This window comes from Lepidochelys olivacea, assembly GCF_965140295.1.
Source record: "Lepidochelys olivacea isolate rLepOli2 genome assembly, chromosome: 9".
Lineage (NCBI taxonomy): Eukaryota > Metazoa > Chordata > Testudines > Cheloniidae > Lepidochelys > Lepidochelys olivacea.
This window is the reverse complement of record NC_140419.1, coordinates 50,506,089-50,524,993: the sequence shown is the minus strand read 5'-3', so window position 1 is coordinate 50,524,993 and position 18,905 is coordinate 50,506,089. Positions and strand designations below refer to the sequence as shown.

The window sequence follows — 18,905 nt, the reverse complement described above, 5'->3', positions numbered from 1 at the left end:
CCTAAGATGACAGTTTAAAAGACATCTGGAGCTGTAGCATTGCCAGAATCCTTGTCTGACAGAACCTTTTATAGAACCAGTTCAGTTAAACCTTTAACTGAAGGTAGAATTTAGCCCTACAACTGGAACTTGAACAAGTTTGTTGACATTAAGATCAAGGTTTGAAAAGTTTCCTCAGCTACCATTCACACAAGTACCTCAACCACCTCCACCCAAGACTACACCTATTTATACTGTTTGATGGCAGGAACAGAAGATTATGGGAATCAAGTCTGTCCTGCCATCCACCTATCAAATCTAACCCAGCTGTCATTCATAGAATCATAGAATATCAGGGTTGGAAGGGACCTCAGGAGGTCATCTAGTCCAACCCCATGCTCAAAGCAGGACCAATCCCCAATTAAATCATCCCAGCCAGGGCTTTGTCAAGCCTGACCTTAAAAACGTCTAAGGAAGGAGATTCTACCACCTCCCTAGGTAACGCATTCCAGTGTTTCACCACCCTCATAGTGAAAAAGTTTTTCCTAATATCCAACCTAAACCTCCCCCACTGCAACTTGAGACCATTACTCCTTGTCCTGTCCTCTTCTACCACTGAGAATAGTCTAGAACCATCCTCTCTGGAACCACCTCTCAGGTAGTTGGAAGCAGCTATCAAATCCCCCCTCATTCTTCTCTTCTGCAGAAGAAACAATCCCAGTTCCCTCAGCCTCTCCTCATAAGTCATGTGTTCCAGACCCCTAATCATTTTTGTTGCCCTTCGCTGGACTCTCTCCAATTTATCCACATCCTTCTTGTAGCATGGGGCCCAAAACTGGACACAGTACTCCAGATGAGGCCTCACCAATGTCGAATAGAGGGGAACAATCACATCCCTCAATCTGCTCACTATGCCCCTACTTATACATCCCAAAATGCCATTGGCCTTCTTGGCAACAAGGGCACACTGCTGACTCATATCCAGCTTCTCTTCCACTGTCACCCCTAGGTCCTTTTCCGCAGAACTGCTGCCTAGCCATTCGGTCCCTAGTCTGTAGCTGTGCATTGGGTTCTTCCCTCCTAAGTGCAGGACCCTGCACTTATACTTATTGAACCTCATCAGATTTCTTTTGGCCCAATCCTCCAATTTGTCTAGGTCCCTCTGTATCCTATCCCTGCCCTCGAGCGTATCTACCACTCCTCCCAGTTTAGTATCATCCGCAAATTTGCTGAGAGTGCAATCCACACCATCCTCCAGATCATTTATGAAGATACTGAACAAAACCGGCCCCGGGACCGACCCCTGGGGCACTCCACTTGACACTGGCTGCCAACTAGATATGGAGCCATTGATCACTACCCGTTGAGCCGGACAATCTAGCCAACTTTCTACCCACCTTATAGTGCATTCATCCAGCCCATACTTCCTTAACTTGCTGACAAGAATACTGTGGGAGACCGTGTCAAAAGCTTTGCTAAAGTCAAGAAACAATACATCCACTGCTTTCCCTTTATCCACAGAACCAGTAATTTCATCATAGAAGGTGATTAGATTAGTCAGGCATGACCTTCCCTTGGTGAATCCATGCTGACTGTTCCTGATCACTTTCCTGTCATCTAAGTGCTTCAGGATTGATTCCTTGAGGACCTGCTCCATGATTTTTCCGGGGACTGAGGTGAGGCTGACTGGCCTGTAGTTCCCAGGATCATCCTCCTTCCCTTTTTTAAAGATTGGCACTACATTAGCCTTTTTCCAGTCATCTGGGACTTCCCCCGTTTGCCACGAGTTTTCAAAGAATGGCCAATGGCTCTGCAATCACAGCCGCCAATTCCAAAACACCCAGTTAGTAAATTCTGGGCACCAACTGGTATCTCCTCATATAGGAGCTAGCCAGTTGTACAATGCTTTCATAATTCCCAAATAGAGAAAAGATACTGTGTTCAAGATAATTAACATGTGTTTATGTTCAGCCTTACAATCCTAGAACAATGGGCAATACAGTTAAAGACTTGAGCACTCACAAGACATTCGTCTGATTTGAGGCCGCTATGAGAAGTGTATCACATGAGGAGTTTAAGGAGAAGCTTATCAAAGATTTGATTACTAATATCAGGAAATACTCAGGCATAGTGATGCAGGTTAGAAATACTGACCTCTAACACGTTTCAGAGTAGCAGCAGTGTTATACTCCAAATAAAACAAAGCTTTCTTGCTCTACCACAGATGTAATTAGTGATGGTAACTGATCGTAGAGCTGGATCAGGGCTGGACTGTGGCAGCAGAGTGAATTTTTCCAGCAGTTAACTGTATTGTAAAGAAGCTCTAAAGCCAGTTTCCAGTGTAATCTAGATGAGCTGATTTTTATTGTTCTTTTATGCAATGCAAGTGTCCACATTGTTATGCCCAGTGTTATTCTAAGCCTCTTGGGATATAGTATTTTGAGGTTGATTTCCCACAATATCCTCAGCTCAGGAGCTGGGTTACATCAGAGATGCAGTTTATTAGGCAGAGCGTGAGGAACAACTGACCCATAACATTACTGGGGGAAGAGTCTCTTCATTGCTGTTTCAGTGACCTCTTAGGGTCTGTTTACACTGCAACTGGGAGGCATGATGGCAGCACATGTAGGGATACCTACCCTAGCTTCGATTGAGCTATCTTGCTAAAAATAGCAGTGAAGTCACAGCAGAACAGATGGTGGTGTGGGCTAGTCACCTAACCACAAGCCTGCCTGTGACCCTGATTATATATTTGGGTAGCTAGTCTAAACCATTGTGCCTCACTGCTATTTTTTAGTGAACTAGCCTGATGAAAGCTAGGATGGGTACACCTACGGGTGCTCTCATCATATCTCCTGACTGCAGTGTAGCCAGATCCTTAGCTGTTCACAAAGGAAGCACAACTCCTTCCAGGAGGTGGTAAAGGATTTAAAGTTACCATACGACATTATATTCTACAGAACATGGAAGCCACAGGATGGTAGAGTAGTTTTGGTAAATCTCTGTAATCCAGAGGTGGGGTTTAAAATAATCTGCCATTCATGAAAGCCAGGGGCAGAACCCCAGAAGCAACTAGACATTTTTCTTAAAAGAAATTCAACGTAATTGTCTCCCAGAGCACAGCTGAGTGGAACCGTAGCCAGTGGAGCCTGTGCATGCTGACCCAGTCATGTGCTAGGGGTATTAACCTTTGTCACGTGGAGGTCAGGTGGCTGGGGCCTGGAAATAGAATTGAGTTTCTTCCCATCACTCCGTCACCCTTTATCAACAGTGTTCTCTTCTGGTGGGGGACTTTCCCCTTTTGCTTTCCATCAAGTTACTGTAAGTCAACTAGAATTCATACTGGGCAAAACATGCTACATGTGCACAACAAGGACTCTTCAGAGGTGTGACAAGCTTCCAACAACAACTGAAGATGTTGGAGGGACTTCACAGGCTAAGGACATTACTGTTGTAGTCTCTATAGGAGTCTGGCTTGATCTAACTAAATAAACAAAGCCACACAAAAACAAAGCCAAGACAGTGCAGAGAAGCCATGGTACTTTTCCATTATCCCCACTGATGCCACAAAGTTCTAGGCTAAATCTATATTGTGGAAGAAGCAGAAACAGGGCTGATGGATTGTAATCCTGAACTCCTTTTCAAAAGGATTAACAGATCCAGATTTCTACTACAAGTTTGTAAAAAAAGGTTATGTCAGTTTACTGGATCAGAAAAAGAGAGAAGATTGTGTAAGTAGTGGAAGACATGATAGCTTTGAATTCAAAGCTATCCTTTTTATAAGACCTACAATTCCTGCATAGCCAGCTCAGCATCAGTTCCACATATTTTGAATAGGTAGGTTTGGCTTGGTTGGAACTTTGTAATTGACTAGATGCTTAAAAAAAGCAGTTAAGTGTTAGAGTTTCAAGAGAAGATACAAGAGACTCAACAGTGTTCTACTCAGAAATGCAAGGACAATGTGCATTTCCAGGCATGAGAAATAAACTTGTTTTTGTGTTCACTGTTTCGTTTCATAGAACACTGGAGTCTCTCTCAATTTCTCACTTTCCCACAGTTAGGGAACGTTACAACTCTGAATTTGCAGCTCAGAACTGACTGATATAAGGGACAACTTCATACCTATGAATGTATGGTTTCCCCTAGCCTTAGTACCACTAAGTTTCACCTATCTGCACCAACATTCACCTTCATATGATGAGCAGGTACAAATTCAGAGGCATTCGGAGTTTCTCAGCAAGCCAATTTAAAATCAGAGTCCTGACACTAGGCAGTTAGAAAAACACACACGTCATTAGAAGACATTTGAGGTGGAGGTCAAGGCCCAGTGTCACTTTTAAGCCTTCCACAATCTTGTAAGGTTTGTTTCAGTAAGACTACTTCTATACCTGAATTCAAGAGCCAAAACTTTGGATTCTTCCTACCTGTAAAGCCAAACCTCCAAAACTGAGGTGTTTGATAACTTCCCCTACCCCCATCTGAATTCCACTTGGGTCTAGGAGTGCTAGAGGAGACACGCTATTTCCAGCATATCCTCAGATTGTGATCTGTTCTCTCAATCCACTCAGCCCACTGGAGAAGTGAGGCAGTTTAGCCAGCACCCACACAGTGACAAAAAGGAAAAGCAGGACTCCAAACAGTCCCCTAAAATACTGGTGGGGAACAGTAGGTCATCCAAACAAAGAATGTGGCAGAGATCATCAGAACCTGGAGGGAAAGGCAAGGTTCTTCAGGAACCCTTTCCAAGGGTTTGGATTAAACATTTAAAAACAAAACCACCCCACCACAGGTGCTTAGCACTTGCAGCTCCCTTTGAAGTCAGCTGGCATAGTGGCTGCTCCCCACTTCAAAATGCCAAGACAGATCTTTTCAGCTGCTTCGCAAAACTATGAACCTTTGGCAGGTTGACACAGCAAGTTCACTTAAATAAAGGAAATAGATTTGTTTTTCTACTACTTACTGAGACTTTTTTCAGACACTCTTCACAAGTTTTGTTTGTGTATTGAGGACAAGCTGTGGAGAGGAAAGAGCCATATTAGTATTTAGCTAGGCCCATACAAGCAACATTTTGAAAATAAATAATGCCTGAACATTTAACTTTGCTGTATCCTCGCAGCCAGGCCGTACTACATATAGTTTCTAAAAAAACAAAGCAGCATTGCCAGACATTTTTCCTTGACTAATTACTCTACTGTAAAGTACAGCAACTTCTTACCTTATTCCTGTGCACTAGTGCTTTGTCTCAGAGAACTGGAGAAGCAGCACCATACCATCAAGATATTCCCACTCTATTTGCACATATAACATCTATTTGTAGAGGCTCCTTTCCACATAATTATCATCTATTGTTGCAATTCTCGTGCCATTAGTGTAACACAATTTAAACAGTTTCGGGAGACACACAGTCTTGAGACTAGATAGCATTACTGCAAGCTTATTATGAAAAGTCTCTTCCACGCAGGCTCATTCTAGGCTGTTTAACGTTTAACTATGAAAACATGCGAGCTATCATAGATTTAGTCCAATGTTTTATTACTTAATTGTTGGGGAAGCAGGTTATGCCAGGTCCCAATTATCAGATTTGCAATTAAATAAAAGTTTTAAAAAGAACTCCACCAATGTTGCTCAGCCTCCTATTTGCAATGACCCTCTTGATGAAAAAAACAATTGAGCTCGTCTTCCTCTTGGTATGTGAGTTACCCCAAGCAGGAGGCTCAGAAACGTTAGTTGCAGTTTAGTTTTCTTCAAATCCAAGCACACAAAATCCTTCAAACTGCAACAGATCATGGTTTCTGACAAACTCTTCACTACACTCTTCTGTTAATATTATGCCCTGTTCACTGTAATCACGTTCTGTTATCTATAAAGAACAAAACCAAATATAACTGAGGTGAAAATGTGGAGAGAGCATGAATAGTTTCCTGGCTAGTATACTCTGAAACCTATACCCTGAGTGTAACAGCCGTGTTAGTCTGTATTCGCAAAAAGAAAAGGAGTACTTGTGGCACCTTAGAGACTAACCAATTTATTTCAGCATGAGCTTTCGTGAGCTACAGCTCACTTCATCGGATGCATACTGTGGAAAGTACAGAAGATCTTTTTATACACACAAAGCATGAAAAAAATGGGTGTTTACATTGTAAGGAGAGTGATCACTTTAGATAAGCTATTACCAGCAGGAGAGTGGGTGGGGGGAGAGAAAACCTTTTGTAGTGGTAAACACCCATTTTTTCATGCTTTGTGTGTATAAAAAGATCTTCTGTACTTTCCACAGTATGCATCCGATGAAGTGAGCTGTAGCTCACGAAAGCTTATGCTCAAATAAATTGGTTAGTCTCTAAGGTGCCACAAGTACTCAAGGTATATTGTCCCTGAACTGAAGGGCTTGCATACTTTATTGGTACAATACCTCACTGGTTTTAGGTAGTTGTAAAAAGGTTTCTGTGTTTTTGTCATCGTTTAGAAGCTTAAACATGCTATGTCCGCAGATTTTAATTTACAAAATGCATGCTACTTAGGGAGGTGGTAGAATCTCCTTCCTTTGAAGTTTTTAAGGTCAGGCTTGACAAAGCCCTGGCTGGGATGATTTAGTTGGGGATTGGTCCTGCTTTGAATAGGGGTTTGGACTAGATGACCTCCTGAGGTCCCTTCCAACCCTGATATTCTATGAAATAAAAAATCTTCTAAATCACAGGTCTCCCCAATAGTCCCTATTAACATTCGATAGTCTCTTGGTTACCCTAGTGTGCTATAGCGCCACGTTTCCTCCCTTCAACCAAAACAGAGTGTTAGAAGTACAGGAGACAAGACCTCTAAGAACCCACTTCATTAGAATGCTTCCTCCATCTAGTAAACTTCAGAAAGATTATTTCCTTTTCAAACATAGCATTTGAAGAGCACTTTTAATTACTGAATGTTTGAGGAGTAGTTGAGAATTTTAAAATATCAGCAGTACCCTATTTTGCGGGGAGACAACTTTTCTGACAAGATTTTAGTGAAATTATTGAGCATTCAATCGATGGTCTGTGGAAGATGATGTACTACACATTAAAATATCTTTAAAATATCTTTTGTAAACCAGAAAAGAAAGAAAAGAAATGTTCATAAGAACATTTGTAGTAATGATTTTCCATTAGCTACAATGCAGCTGGTCAGTTTTGTGTTTTCATTTACAGCGGAGATCAGTCATGTGATTAGGGAGCAGAGCTGTGGTTTCTTTTAGGTTTATATCCTCAGGGTACAGCCCTTGAAGTGAGTCAGCATTCTATGAACATAGGTAAGATAGAGATGTTTACACACCGCTCTACATTTTAGAAGTCAGACTCTGCACTCCTAAACTAGATCTGAAGCAGAGACTTTATAAAGTACTAATATTCACTGTCATTACTACCAAGTTGAAGGGAGTCGTGGAACAGCCACTCCACACCCCTAAACACAGTTACAAATGTTGGGGACAGAAGAGAAATCATGGGACTTTTATGTTAACACTAATTATATAGTTAAAAAAGTACAGTAAACTTGTGATTCAGTCCAAGATCAGTTAATTCAAGCCAGCACTATGTTACTGCTGTTTAGCAAGCCCCAATTTCTAAGACCTTCTGACTTTCCAGTCCTTGAGTTGTTCAATTTTGATTCAACAAGAATGCAGCTTTAGAACAGTTAATTCAAGCAACAAGCTGATGGGCAGCAAATATGCAATTGGTGAAGTTTAAAGTCTGAATTAAGCTACATTTGCTCTTCTGCTGCTTTCTACCAGCTTGTCAGATACTTTGCGTGATACGTCTCATTGAACAAACAAAGATACTGCTAACAACTGTAGCAGAATCTCACAAATCCACACTACTGGGAGAGCCCTAATACAAGATAAAGACCCTTCTACATTATGAAAAAACAACGAGGAGTCCTTGTGGCACTTCGAGACTATCCACTTCATACAGCTAAACTCAATGCCTTGCACGGTGACAGGTTTCAGAGTGGTAGCCGTGTTAGTCTGTATCAGTAAAAACAACAAGACGACTAGGAAAGAGGTCCTTCAAATCATGTTGGCTACCTCAATTTCTTTTTAAAGTGCATCTTAACACCTATGACCTCTCTCACTAGGATACAAGGTGGATAAAAACTGATGATGTTGGGGGGGGGGGGAAATCAAAGAATTGGATTTTTCCACCTTTAAATAAGATTTTTGATTTTAGTTAAATTTTAGTAAGTTTTTCTTGTTAAAAATAAATCTGTTTAAAATTAAATCTGAATTTAATGGAAAATATGCTAAGGCCTAAAATTATAATCATTAAAACCTTTAAATAAAAATAAATACCCTGAATCCATGAGCCACTACCAAACACTGAGTTAAAGATTACTTTTCTTTGTAAAGAATCCGGAGAAAAACATTTCAATTTGAAGGGCAAGCTTTATAAGACGGCACAACAGGTCATGTTCTGTATTAAGTGTTTGATCCTGTGGGGTTTCCAGGGGCTGTGCTACTGGGGGTAACAGACTGAAATTCATATCTCACCAGGATCATCCACTGAGCCCACCGGGATAGTCTCATACTCCTATTTTATAGCTTCCCTCTCCCTGAACTCTGATTGGCTCAGTTCTCAAATTATGAATATGTATGACTCCACCCCTCATTCACCATTTTCTAACCTACTAAAACGTACAATTAAGAAGCTGAAAATATTAAACTATAATACTCTTTAAATAAATGTATATCATTATAGTGTACCCTCTTAGGTAGCAAAAAGGTATACCAAATATAGCATAAAGGCTCTATTTAGTTCTAAGTCTACATATTTTAATGACTACACCAGTGAGAATGCATCTTTCTTTATACGAAAGAACTGAAGTACAAATGGAAAAACTGATTGAAATTGATTATTTAAATCTAGACTTTCCACTTGATGAATTAAATCACCATTATTTAAATCAATCCACCTGGGTAGGATAGAGAGGTACACTCTTAAAACATACCAGCTTAAACATCTTAAAATTTTAGTGTAGTGATGGCAAGTTGTAGTTTTTAATGTTAGACTGTCAATGTGAACCCTAGAGGGGAGCCTAGGGTTCATCTTGACTAATAATGTGCATGTCCTAGTGTGGACAGACTCTTAGGGCTAGACTACACTGGCAACACTAAAGCGCTGCCGCAGGACTGTTTTAACGTGCCTTGTGTGGTCACGGCGCAGCACTGGGAGAGCTCTCCCAATGCTCTAAAAGAACCCACCTCCACGACAGGCGTGGCTCCCAGCACTGGTGCACTGTCTACACTGGCTCTTCACAGCGCTGAAATTTGCTGCGGTCAGGGGGGTGTTTTTTCACACTCCTGACCGAGACAGTTGCAGCACTGTAAACTGCCAGTGTAGACAAGCCCGTAGTGTAGACAATTTAATACTTTTGCAGTTCTATTATCCAGTTCAGTTTTTCATTTTATTTTGAAAAGCACCTACTTTCACCCCTAATCTAAGTAGACCTTTATGAGTGCTAAGTAGAGGGCCTGTGAAAGTGACATTCTTCACAAGCTAATCGGGAAGAGCCACCTCAATCCTTGGCCGAGCATTCACTGAAACCTTGAGACAGGCCTAGAATGTTTACTTCTGGTGCTACCTCCTCATACTGTCCCCCACCCATCTTCTGCTTCTGTTCTTCCAACTTGTGCAGCTGTTAAAATGCAGGGTGTAGGGCCAGGTTGTTATTTCACTTGTTGAAGAATGAAGAAAAGCCAGTGTGACAAAGTAGGGTAGTTTGCTTTTAGGATGCTTGCTGCCACCCTGCTCTCTTCGCCTTCAGAAGAAACTCTGGGAAGCAGTTACTCTGAAAAGGACTTTGGGGGTCCTAGTAAATAATCAACTGAACATGAGCACCCAGTGCGACACTGACCAAAACAGCTAATGAGATCCTTGGATGTAACAAACGTGAATTTTGTGTGAAAAGAGGTTATTTTACCTCTGTATTTGGCACTGGTGCGATTGCTGCTGGAATATTGTGTCCAGTTCTGGTGCCAACAATTAAAGAAGGATGCTGATATATTGGAGAAGGTTCAGAGAAGAGGCACAAGAAATTAAAGTATTGGCAAACCTGACTTCTAGTGACAGATTGAGCTCTTGAGTCTATTTAGTTTAAAAAAAGAGATGGTTAAGGGGCGACTTGATCACAGTTTGTAAGTACCTACACAGGGAACATATCTAATAGGCTCTTCAGTCTAGCAGACAAAGGTATAACAAGATCCAATGGCTAGAAGTTGAAAACGGACAGTCAGACCGGACATGAGGCATAAAAAAAAAAAAAACTAACAGTGAAGGTAAATAAACATTGGAAAATTTACCAAAGGATGTGGTGGATTCTCCATCAATGGAGATTTTTAAATCAAGACTCGATTTTTTTTTTTAAAAGACATGCTTTAGTTCAGGGAAGTCCTATGGCCTGTGCTATGCAGGAGGTCAGATTGGTGGATCACAGTGGTCCCTTCTGGCCTTAGAATCTAGGCATCTGGTAGTATTGCTAGATCCCCACTTACTCTTTGATGATCATATAGCAGCAGTCACCTGAACAGGTGCAAACAGGGGTGGAGGTGGTTAGCCAGGCACTAGCCAAGAAGTTGAAACTTTTTCTTTTCAATTCAATCTTTCTGCCACAGCCTATGCCTTTATAACCTGAGGATTAGACTTCTGAAATGCGTGAGAGGGATGCACTTTAAATCAACTCACAAACGGAAACCTGCAGCAAAGGTGGCAGCTTGCTTATTGGAGAAGTTTCTCACAGTCAACACATGACACCAGTGCTTCATGACCTGCACTGCCTGCACGCTGGCTTGAGTGAATGGAAGGGGATGGTTTTGACCAAGAATCTTAAATGGCTTGCAACCTTCGTATTTGAGATGCCTTTCCCCTGGTGCCATGTTAATGCAGCTGCAGTCAGTCAGTCAAAGCACTCAAGTTGGAGTCCCCTCAAGAAAAGAGGGAGCTGTTGGGCAGTGTCAGGGTGTTTTCTGTGATGGGCTGTAATCTTTAAATTCATTCCTAACTTTAGTCAAAAGTCACATGACATCAGGGCACACTTCAAAACCAATCTTCTCGCAAGCTTCTCCTCTTGTCTGGTTTGGGGAAGCCACCTTGTTGGTCTGTAACTGTAAAGTATGTACAAGGAATACATAGCATTTTGGAAACGTTTTAGAGTTTGTGAAAATCTGATCACAAGACCCAAAACCTCCACCCTAAGATTTTGAAATTTGTTAACTAGCAGGAAGACGGTGGAAACAGTGCACTGGGATGAAGGCAGTTACATCAAGTGAAAAATAATGCTTTCAACTCAAAGTATTTCTCACCATCCATCATGTGAGATGCATTCCATACATTTGTAATACCACACTCTGGCAGAGAAATCAGGTAGCCTGCTCAGACTTCTCTGGACCTTCAGGAGGTTAAAATAGAACTGGAGCTTGTTCATGTGTGGAAGGGCACCTCTCAAAGCCTGAAACAGAAGCCCCCTTTATAGCAGTCAGCTATTACTAAGCAGTAAGCTATTACTTCATAGTGTTTCAGAGATACAATCTTATCAATACAGTGAAAAAGTTAAAAACTTAGTTATCAAAACTAATAAAATACATAGCAATACTGTCCTTGCTTTGTTTGTTCGCTTACCCACCAATTCACATAATTCAGTAACTGACATCCCTGCACTGAAAATTCGTAACAACTATAAGAGAACTTCAATATGAACTTCCAATGAAGGGAGCTGTAGCTCACGAAAGCTTATGCTCAAATAAATTGGTTAGTCTCTAAGGTGCCACAAGTACTCCTTTTCTTTTTGCGAATACAGACTAACACAGCTGCTACTCTGAAACCTGTCATTATGCAAGGCACAGAGGGAATAGTGTGTATGGTTGGTTTCACAATGCTGTCTTCACTAATCTCTCTCCTTAGTCATGTTAGGCGTTACTTGTAACACTAACAGGTGAACAAGTTTTCACACAAAGGTGTGATTATAAATTGGTGTTCTGCTAACAAGATAGGTTTCAGAGTAGCAGCTGTGTTAGTCTGTATTTGCAAAAAGAAAAGGAGTGCTTGTGGCACCTTAGAGACTAACCAATAAATTGGTTAGTCTCTAAGGTGCCACAAGCACTCCTTTTCTTATTGCTAACAAGAGTTTGCAGAACAGGAAAAAAGACAAGAGCCAAGACAACTAATGAAGCTTAAAATTTTAAGCTGACAGACTCAAAAGCCTTCTATTGCAATAAGACGACAGCACAGATGTTTTGTTGTAGCATTATTAAGTCTTTAAATATACAAAAAAGCTAAGTTTTCAATGTTAGTTTTATAGTCACAAGTAAGTATCACAAAATGAAACCTATTTCATCAGAAAATCTGTTAAATCACTTCAGAGAGTCTTACAAGAGGGGCTACAAACAAGGCAAGTACTATCAGGAAATTTAGTCTATGTATAGCTACTAACTTTCTTCAGTTATTTTTGATTCACCACAGCAACTTACAAATTCAATGCACATCTTCCAGAAGTTGAGACTGACATTAAAGCCACTACCACAATGGGGACAGACTTCCAAAACAGATGTCATCCGACACAGTTAGCACAGTTCTAGTTTTAAGCTTACATGCTGTCTAACCACATTTTAATGACTTCCCTGATTAGCACACTCCACTCTTTGATAAGGCAAGGCTGTAACAAATAGCCCACTGTGCTTAGAAGGCTAAATACTGAGACCAACTATTGCAAGGTCTTGTCTTCACAGTGAGAAAGGGGTGCGTTCTTCCTCTGTTAGCTGGCAGTGGGGAAAATCCTAACGAAGACCAGACACTAGTGAAGTTGCTATGTTCAAACAAGCAAGTAGCGGTAAAACCCAGGATCGCAACTCCACCAGCTCCAGGGGAAACTACCAATGGCCTTCTCTCCGCTAGAAGCTAACGCGAGTTGTCAACAGCAGCAGTCGCAGGGCAGGGGTGGAGGGGAATTAGAGTCTCAGATGATTGTAGGGGACTGGACACTTGGGGGATGTGTCGGATATGGGGGGAGGAAGAAGAGACACCAGAGGCAGGAAGTGCGGGGCAAGACACCTGGGGGGATCGGGGAGGAAGTGCGAGGCAGGGGGTCCGGTACGGGGGGGGGTTGGCAAGGCGCCAGGGACAGAAGAGATGGGGCCAGGACACCACGGGCTGTGTAGGGCAGGCTGTGGCGTGTGGAGGGAGGTGCGGGGCAGGGGACCGGGGGCTGTGTGGGGTAGGCTGTGGCGTGTGGGGGGGCAGGTGCGGGGCAGGAGATCGGGGGGGGGGGCAGGACAGGACACCGGGGACTGTGTGGGGCAGGCTATGGCGTGTGGGGGTGGGAGGTGCGGGGCAGGAGACCGGCGGGTCGGGCTTGGGGGGGCATGACACTGGGGGCTGTGTGGGGCAGGCTGTGGCGTGTGGGGGGAGGTGCGGGGCAGGAGACCGGGGGGGTCCGGCTTGGGGGGGCAGGACACCGGGGGCTGTGTGGGTCAGGCTGTGACGGGTGGGGGGAGGTGCGGGGCAGGAGACGGGGGGGGTCCGGCTTGGGGGGGCAGGACACCGGGGGCTGTGTGGGTCAGGCTGTGATGGGTGGGGGGAGGTGCGGGGCAGGAGACGGGGGGGGTCCGGCTTGGGGGGGCAGGACACCAGGGGCTGTGTGGGTCAGGCTGTGACGGGTGGGGGGAGGTGCGGGGCAGGAGACGGGGGGGGTCCGGCTTGGGGGGGCAGGACACCGGGGGCTGTGTGGGTCAGGGGAGGTGCGGGGCAGGAGACCGGGAGCTGTGTGGGGCAGGCTCTGCGTGGGGGGCCGGGCTCTCTTACCTCCCTCCGACGCAGCAGCCGGGGAGGCACTGTCCGGGGCCATTGCCAGCAGCAGTAGCGCCAGCGGGGCGCAGAGAAGGAGCCCGCTGCCCAGAGCCATCGCGGGTCTCGCAGCCGCACAGCCCAGCGCTCGCAGCTATCTCGTCCGGCCCCCGCCCCGCGACCTTCCGCAACAGCGCCGCGAGACCTGCTATTTGCTCGCGGGGGCGCGCGCGGCCGCACTTCGAGAGCCGGCCACGCTCGCCCCCTGCCGGGCAACAGGGCCCGCGCGGCCCGACCATGTCTGAGGGGAGCGACCCGCCTCGGGCTCCGCCCCCCAACCGCGGCCCCGTCCTCGCACCACTCTCAGCCACCCCCCCCCCGTCTCGGGTCCCGCCCCCAACCTCCCTCCAGACTCCACCACCTCCAATTGTTCCCCCACTCTCAGGTCCTGCACTCCCAACCCCCCCCAGCACCACCCCAACGCCCCTTCCCCACACCCCGCCACCTCCCGACCCCTCGGGCTCGATACGTGGAATAATCCCGCCACAGGCCTCAGCACCCGCTGCCTGCCACCCGCCCCTGAAACCCCCTCGCCCATAGTCCCCAAGCCCAATTCCTCCCCACCCCTCCCCGGCCCGATCGCCTCCCGCCCGCTCTCTAACCTCCCCCAGAGCTGAGCTGAGGGCTGTTTGCAGTGTGCTGTGATTGCACTGGCAATTGACATGCAGAGACACCTCGCACACACATCAAACAGGAACTAGTTTAATTCCCCAAACTTCCTATTCACTGTAACCCAGGAGCTGGAGGGGAGCAGAACCTCCTCACTGACCCCCTGGGACGCTGCTGAGCAGTGACGGTGAGACTCTGCTGCAGCCCCCTGAAAATCACCCCCCTACGTTCTGTATCAGGAGTCGGGGAATGTGAAGAGCAGCGATTAAGTGCTGTGGGAATCAACTAGTTGCCACGTTTTCAAGTTGTTCTACAAAGAAAGGTTGGATGTAAGATACTGGTTTGCAAGATCATAACATCTGATCGTGGTTTCTGGTGGATTGCACTCTCTGAAGGAGGCACCAATGATTTTCGTTTGTAGCAGGCACAATGCTCTTCTTTTCACCAGTTGTGATCTTTTGGGTACTGAAGCAAGCAGAGACAGCCTGTGGGAAAACAGTATGTGAAAACACTGTATCATAATGCATATGTACATGGGAACAAGAGTTCTGATAAATTAAAAAGGTGTTTACTAACAGAAAAAAGGCATAGCAAGATCCAGTGATTGGAAGCTGAAGCTAGACAAATTCAGACTAGAAATAAGGCACACTTTTTAAACTGTAAGGATAATTAACTAATGGAACTATTAATTTATAACCCCTTAGATATCGTCTGCAGACACCCACAGGTCCGTGGACCACAGGTTGAAAACCACTGCTGTAGTCATCAGAGTGAGGTTGTCTAGCCTGTGTTATGCAGGAGGTCTGACCAGATGATCATAATGGTCCTTCTGGCCTTCACATCTATGAATCTATAAGGGCTGAACAGCACCATTCATGCCAATCCTATGATGGAGTGAATAGTATGTTATTCAATTTCAGTCTCCCTTCCATCCCCATCACCTTCTACCTGTTACCTTGTCCCAGTCTCTTTGCTCAGAACAGTTCCAATTTTCCCCATGCACCGTGGCTTTTCATCAGATCTGTCTCCTCCGCCTCACCATCTCCATTCTCCCACTATGGGTTCCCAAGGCCCAGTCTTTTTTCCCCCTCTGAGTTAGTCACAGTGTCCTCACCTCCCTCCGCTCTTTCATAAATATGAGTCTTTCCTCCCTCACTGGCTCCCAGTCCCCACACCCCATTTCCCTCTCCAGCTCTCAGGCCCAGTCTCCTCTCCTAATCAATCCCACTCCACTCCCTTTCCCCCACAGACTCTTTGTCACCTCTGTCAGGCACCTTCCTTTTCTACACTGCTTGGTTGTCAGCAGAGGGTGGTGACCAGGTCACTGAGAGCACAAGGGGAAAGTTTCCATGCTCTCAGTTCTGGTGCCCTGCCCTACACCAGTCTGCAGCAGCTGGGAGCAACAATTGCAGGGAAAGTTCTGCTTGATGCTTGTATCCCTGGGCTTTAGCATGCTCAGTCACTTTCTGGGTATGCATGTGCAGGCTAGTCAACAGCAGGAACTGAAAGAGACAGTATCTTCAGAGAGTTTAGCTACAGTCTACAAAGTCTCTGAACACAAGCAAACTCACTTTTCAAAGATTTGTTCACACTTGGGTGGATTTTCATAGGGGATGGCAAAATGCACATTCCGGACACAACGGCCACCCCATGCCAAGTTTCAAGTCCTTGCACCAAAAGCATGAAGGTGTGAAAGCTTTTAAAAAAAAAAAACTGTAAGAATTTTTTTTTAATGTGGCACAACAATGTATTTTTTCCCTCGCCTCATTCTTGGAAATGGCTGAAAGTTTGACAGAAACTTTCCAAAAATATTCAGTCTGAGGCCAGTAGAATTTCAGTCCAAAAGGTTTAAGTTTGGCAAAGTTATAAGCTACTGAAAACAGGAGAGTGAGTTTGTGTGTGTGTGTGTGTGTGTGTCCCGGGGGGGGGGAAAGGGGGGGGTGAGTGAGCCTGGATTTGTGCTGGACATGGCCCACCTTGATTACCATGCACATTGTAGGGAGAGTGGTCATTTTGGATGAGCTATTACCAGCAGGAGAGTGAGTTTGTGTGTGTATGGGGGTGGGGGGATGAGAAAACCTGGATTTGTGCTGGAAATGGCCCACCTTGATTATCATGCACATTGTAGGGAGAGTGGTCACTTTGGATGAGCTATTACCAGCAGGAGAGTGAGTTTGTGTGTGTGGTTTTTGGAGGGGGGTGAGGGGGTGAGAGAACCTGGATTTGTGCAGGAAATGGCCCACCTTGATTATCATGCACATTGTGAAGAGAGTTGTCACTTTGGATGGGCTATTACCAGCAGGAGAGTGAGTTTGTGTGTAGGGGGGTGGAGGGTGAGAAAACCTGGATTTGTGCTGGAAATGGCCCAACTTGATGATCACTTTAGATAAGCTATTACCAGCAGGACAGTGGGGTGGGAGGAGGTATTGTTTCATGATCTCTGTGTGTATATAATATCTGCTGCAGTTTCCACGGTATGCATCCGATGAAGTGAGCTGTAGCTCACGAAAGCTCATGCTCAAATAAATTGGTTAGTCCCTAAGGTGCCACAAGTACTCCTTTTCTTTTTGCGAATACAGACTAACACGGCTGTTACTCTGAAAAGTGTCTTATTATGAAAAGCAAGGGAAATTTTAATAATAGTCAGGGCTGCTAGCTCCACCTATTTGACTGCTACTAATAGTGCCAAATTCTTTGCTTTTTCCTCCAAACTTGATCATGCAAAGCGCTCCCTGAAGAAGATGGGAGTTTTAGCTGAATAACTCTTGAGTCCAAGATGTGGTCAGTGCATGTCCCTTAGAAAAGGAGGAACATTTACAGAGAAATAGGAAGCCCAGCACATGTGCCAGCTTCAATAAGTTACCCTTTCCCCATTCCCTTTCCATTTACTGTGAATTAAATCAATGGTTTCACAGGCTCTGCCTGTGCAAATGATAGGCCATTGTGGGTGCAAGCATCATTTATGCATACTCGGGGCCGGATTAACTTTTTGTGGGCCCGGTGCCAAACATATTTGTGGGCCTCCATTGGGGAAATAGGGCATGTAATGGGGGGCAGTCTGTGGAATGAGGGGCTGTTTGGGGGCAATAAGGCGCAGCGCAGCGGAAGTGGCCCCACTCAGCCCAGAACAGGGCACTGTTTACAAATCCACAACTGCTAGATACACACTGGCCTGCCCAGCCCTGCACTGCCAGTGTGCCCCTTCCACACTGCTCGCTTGTCCTTGTGCCCAGCATCCCTTCACCCAGAGACTTTCCCTACAGATCCCTATGCCCAGAGACCTCCCCCACAGATCCCTATGCCCAATGCTCCTGTCACAATATGACTGCCCCCCTCCCCCATGGGGACCCCTGGGTAAGCAGTTAGCATTGCATGTTGCTATCACTTGTATATGTGGTAAAATGTATTGTGGGAAGGGTTGCAGGTGTGAGTATGGAGTGAAAGGTTCCTTTGCAGGTTACAAGAGGCTGTAGAGGGAGGAAAGCAGAAGGGAATGGGTTAACTCGACACTCCAGCTAGGTCTGAAGATAAGACGTTAACTCTAGCCCAAAGCCACGACACACAACCAACTCTTGGCTGCCTGCCAAAAAAGACGGGGGCCTGGATTCCAACTCCGACCAGCTGTGAGAAAGGAGGATTCAGCTGAACAGAACTGCAGGGGCTGCAAAAACTAGTGAGACAGTGAAGGTCAGCGAGGGGGAAAACCACAGTGTTGCGTCCCTGAAGCTGGTGTGTTTTGGGAAAGCTGAGGAAGCCATGGAAGGCCGGTTTGGACTGGTACAAAGAGTATGGGGGACAGAGGTCCCTGAACAGAATGCCCCCAAAAGACCCCAGGACTTAAAACCCTCCCAAGAGCTCAAGTAAATCGAAGATCAACAGTGGACTCTGACGGCCTGTGCACAGAACAGAACTCTTGTACACCCTTCCCCCCTCTACTTCTGATGTTACACCCAGGCTTGGCCAGCCTCGGGTTGTGCGTGTGTAAGTATAAAAGTGGGTTAGGGCACGGAAACTAACGCTTTTTTTCTTCCCCTGAGTAACATGGGAAGCCCCAGCACTAACCGCTGTTATTTTATTAATAAAACTTTAAAACTTAGTCAGTTGGTGTGCTCCTTCATCTCCTCCCCTAACAAACCTGCGGCCTCAGCCTGATCACCTGACGCCTCAGGCAGGTTGGTAACATAAATCTGTCACAGTTTTGGTGGAGAACTGCAGAGGGGGGTGGCCCTGCGGAGCACACCAACTGGTCTGCCCTTGGCGTTTCATGTTTGCTCTGCCCGGCATGGTTGGTATTTCATGTTAAGGATTTTAGGATTAAAGATATGCCCCACCCTCAGTCGTAGCATAACTAAAAAACAAAGGAAGGTTTAGCGTTCCTCTCTCCACCCTGGTCGGTGGGGGAAAGGTGTAGGTGGATCTACCGCCGGCCGTAAAAGTGCCAGGCAATAGGAGGAGGGCTTA

The 18,905-nt window shown here is 45.4% G+C and overlaps 1 protein-coding gene across 1 annotated transcript in view; it reads right to left on the bottom strand.

The window, feature by feature from the left end:
* Positions 1–13,987, bottom strand: part of PTTG1IP (PTTG1 interacting protein) — a 29,504-nt gene extending 15,517 nt beyond the window's left edge. The window contains exons 1-2 of the mRNA XM_084638205.1: positions 13,794–13,987; positions 4,940–4,992 (exon numbers count right to left, since the gene is read on the bottom strand). Coding sequence (XP_084494331.1) covers positions 4,940–4,992; positions 13,794–13,893 — 153 coding nt within the window. The 5' untranslated portion in view covers positions 13,894–13,987. The remainder of the gene's footprint in view (positions 1–4,939; positions 4,993–13,793) is intronic.
* Positions 13,988–18,905: the final 4,918 nt, after the last annotated feature.